This window comes from Castanea sativa, chromosome 12, assembly GCF_040712315.1.
Source record: "Castanea sativa cultivar Marrone di Chiusa Pesio chromosome 12, ASM4071231v1".
Taxonomy (NCBI): Eukaryota; Viridiplantae; Streptophyta; class Magnoliopsida; order Fagales; family Fagaceae; genus Castanea; species Castanea sativa.
The window spans coordinates 43,820,952-43,826,924 of record NC_134024.1 but is presented as its reverse complement, the minus strand read 5'-3'; the positions used below and the strand labels follow the sequence as shown (position 1 = coordinate 43,826,924).

The 5,973-nt window shown below is 30.6% G+C and overlaps 1 protein-coding gene across 1 annotated transcript; it reads left to right on the top strand.

Annotated features, from left to right (window-relative positions):
- On the top strand, positions 1-1,100 carry LOC142620736 (uncharacterized). The gene is made up of 2 exons (XM_075794059.1): positions 1-415; positions 487-1,100. The coding sequence occupies exons 1-2, from the start codon at positions 1-3 to the stop codon at positions 1,098-1,100; spliced, it is 1,029 nt and encodes a 342-aa protein (XP_075650174.1).
- The last annotated feature ends 4,873 nt before the right edge of the window (positions 1,101-5,973 follow it).

Genomic DNA, 5,973 nt, shown 5'->3' with positions numbered 1-5,973 from the left:
ATGGCTCAAAAGGAGGAGAAGAAGAAGCAGAAGCAGAAGCAGCAAGCTCCAGCTAACAAAGAAGCCAAAAATAGTAGGCCATGGCCAGAGCTTCCTCATCAACTAATTAAGTTGATAGCAAGCCAGCCAAGTCTTGAGCAAGGCATCAACTTTGGGAGTGTGACCAAGTCATGGAGAGCAGCTCCCAAAAAATGCATTAATCCAAATGCAACACAGCCTTGGCTTCAAATATTCAACACCGATACTCATCAATGCAAGATGACTAAACCTTACAACTCTGACAATCCGTTTCAAGGATTTTGGAAACGATATTTGGGGTGCACTAATGGCATACTGGTTGCTAAAGGAGCCACATGTTATATTCTCTGGAATCCAATTCAGAGATCATGGATCATCTCCCTTTATGGGATGCCAGGTTTGAGTTCAATTGTTTTGCTCTATCCTCATCACTTGGTAACAAAAATGTCATTGTAATGGCTTTAACAGGCACTAGTCATCCAGCCTTCATGTTCCATAGGCAAGGAATTGGAGGAGAAAATTTTGAATGGATAAAACAAGACTGCTCCCTTGTTGATCCACATGCTCCAGACAAATCACGAAAGCATTATATGCAATTTACTAATGTTATTGGATTAAGAGGTAAGTTCTATGCTTTGACTTTGCAGGGGACTCTTGCAGTGATAGTAGAAGTTGATTCTCATCTAAAAATCACTTCTTTGGCTATAAAAAGGGCAATCCCTTCTGTCTCATCAAGGCATTTTAGAGAGTATTTGGTGGAGTCAAATGGGGAGATTTTATTGATTTTTCTCATCTCTAAGAAGTCAATTGATGTTGTGGATGATGTAGAGGTTTTTGGGCTCAATTTTGTTAGACTTTCATGGATTAAGACAGAGAGCCTTGGTGATCAAACACTGTTTGTAGGAGAAAATTGTTGTGTGTCTGTCTCTGCAAGTAAGGTGGGATGCAAGAGCAACTGTTTGTATTTTCATTCACCCATAATGCAAATGATGGTTGGTGGCTATATGATATGGAAAGCAGTGGCATCTCTCAAGGGTGGAGTGATACCAATTCTAAGACAAAATCACCATGGTTTGGAATGAACTTGCAACGGATTAGTAATTTTGTCTAGGATAAATTTATATATTTTGGCATATTGGTTTCAGGTTTTGATGTTTGTATGCGCTTTAATTGCTCTTCTCGAATGGATATGACTAATTTGAATAAAGAACTGCAGTCCCTTTTGTGTTGATATAATATTGTACCTCTCTTGCACTGAAGATTTCTATGTTCCTTTTCCCCCTGGGTAACGGCTTAAACTAATTTATTAGTCTATGTCAACAAATAGTTCACACTAATACATTCTTAGTAGCTACCGTTTCTATTCTTTTAAATCTTAATAAGGCATGAAAGTGAATGCTTGTTGTCAATTCGACTCACTTAGCTTTGAGTCCTTACTCCTTGGTGATGGGAATATACATGAATTCTCAGATCAATGAGATGCAAAAAATAGAAAGAAAAATGACACAAAAGGCGGCAATCACACAACACAAGAAATTACAGGCTGGTTTGGGTAGCACTGAACGCGTCTAGCGTTCAGCGTTTTCCCTTCTTTTTTTTTTTTTTTTTTTTTTTCCCTGCGGCCTTTTCTACTTTTAGGAGACAAGTTACTGTGCGTGCACAGTGCGCGCTGTTCACGTACTTTTCAGTAATTTTTTAATTAAAAGTGGGTCTCACGGTACTATTTACACATTTAAAAATTATTTTTCTACAGTATTTTCAGCTTTCAGTTTTCAGTTTTCAGCTGTATCCAAACGAACCCTACGTATTTTAGTAATTTTCCTACATCCACGAAATTGCAGTAATTTTACTATTTTCAAGGAAAAATATAAGATGCAGAATAGTTATTCATAATATAATTGCTTAGGTAGAAAGTGAATGAACATTTACTTACATGAAGCTATATGAAATTTTCAAGATTTATTGCGTATTTTAACTAAAAATATACAATTTTTTCCATTTTATTGTGTTGTGCATATATATATATATAGTATGTTTAACCATAAAAAAAAAATTTCTAATACAAAATCTATATTATTGAGTGTTTAATCTACAAAATCTATATCATGTTATTATAATTTTTTTTTTGAAAGCCATAATATTATAATATTTAAATACACTCAATTCAAGATAACCACATCAAATTTTTTTGTACATCATGCGGGTCAATGATTAGTATGAAAAAAATATTTATCTTTATCCATAACTTTAGACAAAAGTTATCTGCATTCTAAATAAGACTTATTATGTTTAAATTACAATATTACACATCTTGAAAATATACATACCAATTATTATATTTATTTTTTATTATTTTACTAATGATTATGGTTATTTTTTTAAAAATTTACTAGGCTTAAAAAGTTTATGTTTAATATGGTTTTACGTAATAATAATTATATTATTCTAAAAAAAAATTATAATAAGCTTTTCAACAACAAAAAATTATAATAAACATAAAAAGTTTTTTGTTTATTAAAATTGTTATTGTTTTTACTGCTATTAATATTGCTATTGGTATTTTATATTATCATCATCTAATGAACTGTCAGTTTGCAAAATTAATATTATCATCATCTATAAGTACATGCCCAATTGTTATTAAGTACACACACTGTTATTAATACCGTTATTAATATTGCTCCTCTATACTGTTATTAATAACACTGATTTAATCCAATTGGCATTGGTGCTAAACTACTAATAACAAAGAACATTGATTAACCATGTGGCAAAATAAGGAGCAGGAAACAAAAAGTCAAATGTTTCACTTTTATATTATATATAGATATAAATTATAGTATTAAATCAAAATAGAACATGTCTTGAATATATAATAAAGTATATAATAATGATTATGTTTATTCTTCATTTTTTTAGCAATGATCACCATGTTCAACATTTTATGCTTTATATGTTTGAAGATAATAATTATTATTTCCATTCTCATAACAATCAATTAGAAAAAGTTTTTCAACCAAAAAATTATAATAAACATTAATAAGTTTATCTTTATTTATTAAAATTGTTGTTGATTTTTTATTGGTCTTTTTATTGTCATATTATTATTACTATTAAAGAAAAAAATTAACAAAAAAACCCATAGATGAAAAAAAAAATCCTTATCTTTACAAATAAATTTCTAATTTCAAAACCAAATCTAAAAATCAAAAACCAACAATCTCAAACAGTTATGGTTGGTGCTTATCACGAAGCAATTCAAGAAATAAGATTAGTATTTTGATAGTGATACTAATAATAATATGACAATAAAAGCATAAAATGAACCGGACCGATAAAAGCATAATATGACAATAACCAGACCGAGCTAAACGAACCGCCCAAGCAATCATATAAAAAAATTATTTGTTATTTTTTGATGTATATACACAGTAGACTTCTGTTTAACAAAAGAAAGTTGAATATATATCATTCACTTTTAACCAAGTGTTTGTTTAGCATGAGCTTATAAAAGCTCAATTTTTTAGCATTTTATTTACAATCTTTTTAAACTTTACTGCTTTTTTTTTCACGTTCAATTCAAAACCATGGAAAATATGCATATTTTGCAAAAGATTGCCGTATTAATCATATTCGCAATTTCTGGTGTGATTTTGGTATTGATGCTAGAAACGCACCAGCTTCTTTTCAAAAAATATCCCAAGTCTCAATAAAAAACAAAAAAAAGATAATTTCATGCAAAATGTAGCCATTTTTTACTCCCTGGGTTCTCTAATTGGGGCAATGTTGTTTTTAATTACTAAAAGAAAAAGGAAGGTTTTGTTCTTTTTAGCTGGTTGCGTCATTCTAATAGGTTATGCCCTTCTAGAATGTGGTAAGACTAAGATTGAGCTGAACTTCGCCAGATTTTAGAGTGGCATTGGAAGTTCACTTCTAACCATATCGGGTCTAGTTTTGATCTCTCAAGTTTGGCCAAATACAGTGGATATACTAGCAACGACGGGCATTAGTTACCAAAGTGACCATTTACTTTCTGAAGCATTTGATATGGTATTGGGGATATTGGGGATGCTCCACTTGAGCCCAAAAATAGTCGTTCAGATAGTGGGTCCCTCAGTCTCACCTTCTCTCTCTTTCATAGTTTCATGGTGAACACAAACTATAGGTTCTTGAGGTTGTTGACTTTTAATTTTTGGATTCAATTTTGAATTGAGAAATTAGGTCATTTAAATGATAGACCTAATATAAAAGTTTGATAGTGGATTGTGAGTGTTTGTGGTTTTTTGTTTTTTGTTTTTGTTTTCAAATTTATGCTTGTGAGTTAAAAATAATAATTTTAGAGTAAATTATAAATTATATCCCTAAAGTTTGGAATTGTTTGAATTTTAGACTCTAAAATTTCAGAATTTTGGGTTTACCCCCTGAAGTTTAAGATGTTTAGATTTTACCACTTAAAGTTTGGGGTGTTTGGATTTTACACCCTCAAACTTTAGGGCGTAAAATCCAAACACCCCTAAAATTTATGAGGCAAAATCCAAATTCTAAATGGTAGGATGTAAAATTCAAACACTCTCAAACTTTAAGGTATAATTTGAAATTTATGTTTAAACATAAAAAACCTAAACTATTACACTATATTTGAACTTAGTGTATATTGAAAAAATATACCATAATGGTTACTAAAATTTAAGGATAAACATAATCATTATTATGTATATTTTCATATTTTTAAGACATGTTGTGATTTAAGATAGAATGTATAGAGTGTTTTTTAGAATACTTTTGTCTTCTGTCCAAAGTTAATTAATAAATATATAGTTTTCAACATATCATAAGAATTACTAAAAATTTTAAGAATAAACATAATAATTACGATGTATATTTTCATAATTTTAATACATTTAATATTGTGATTAAGACAATATTATTTTTAGAATGCTGCTACCTTCTATCCAAATTTAATTAGTAATATATATTTCCTCAAAAGAAACTTAAGTTAGACATATTAAGAACCAATATTAATTGAACACTGCCATTGACTCAAAAGAATCATTGATTTCTCCTCCTTCACCCTCCCTAATAAGTTTTCTGCCCTCCCCAATCTCTAGTTTCAGGCTGATCTTCTTCCCCCTGTCTCTGCTTTCCCAATGAACCCAAGACTAGGCCAATCGTCTTTTCTAGGTTGGCCCTTTTCTTAGTCACTTCGTTATTGCACAACCCAGGCCCACAAATCTGTTTTGACTTGCCTTAGAAAGCTCATATTTAAAGTGAAATAAACTCCTCTTTTTTTTGTTAGAAAATTAAATTTTTATTTGTACGATATATTTCATTATTTCTTAATTGGGGTATTTAGGGAATTTTATTTATTTTTTGTTAATAAGTTGAAATTCTCTAAAAAAAAAGTAGATTAAAGAATAGCTATTACGACAATTTTGATAAGTAATGATTATTTTTAAAGAATAATCATTACATTACAAGAATCTATTACAGTGAAACATGTCCCTAATGATTTTCTCATGCTCTCCACTACAAAATCATGTGCTAACCTTTGATTATGATACAATTTTCGTAGCAAATGGCAATGAAATGTCAGTGACAACCTTTAAAGCTTTAGAAAAGCCATAATTTTCTTAATTCTTATGGGACACTCACACACCCATAAGCACAGCCTCTCCCTTCTCAATCAATGTACCTTCATTTTATCATCTAGATCACCCCACAAAAATCCAGCATACTCTGAGTTAAGCTCACTACATAAAATCTTTGGCAAAAGAAAACGGTTCATTAGAGTTAATAGGTTTAACTTGTGCCACCGTCTTAAGAAGCACTTCCTTTCCCACCCTTGGTAGTAACTTGTCCTTCTACCCTTGAAACTTCTTCCAAAATCGGACCTTTATGCGTGCAAAGGTTGAATACTTAGCTCTACCTGCAAATCAAGGTAGACCCAATTACTTT

Bases quoted from the DNA above. Each gene is read 5' to 3' on its own strand.
- LOC142620736 (XM_075794059.1), top strand. From the start codon at position 1: ATGGCTCAAAAGGAGGAGAAGAAGAAGCAGAAGCAGAAGCAGCAAGCT. The intron at 416-486 runs GTTTGAGTTCAA...TGGCTTTAACAG, and splicing joins CTCCCTTTATGGGATGCCAG to GCACTAGTCATCCAGCCTTC.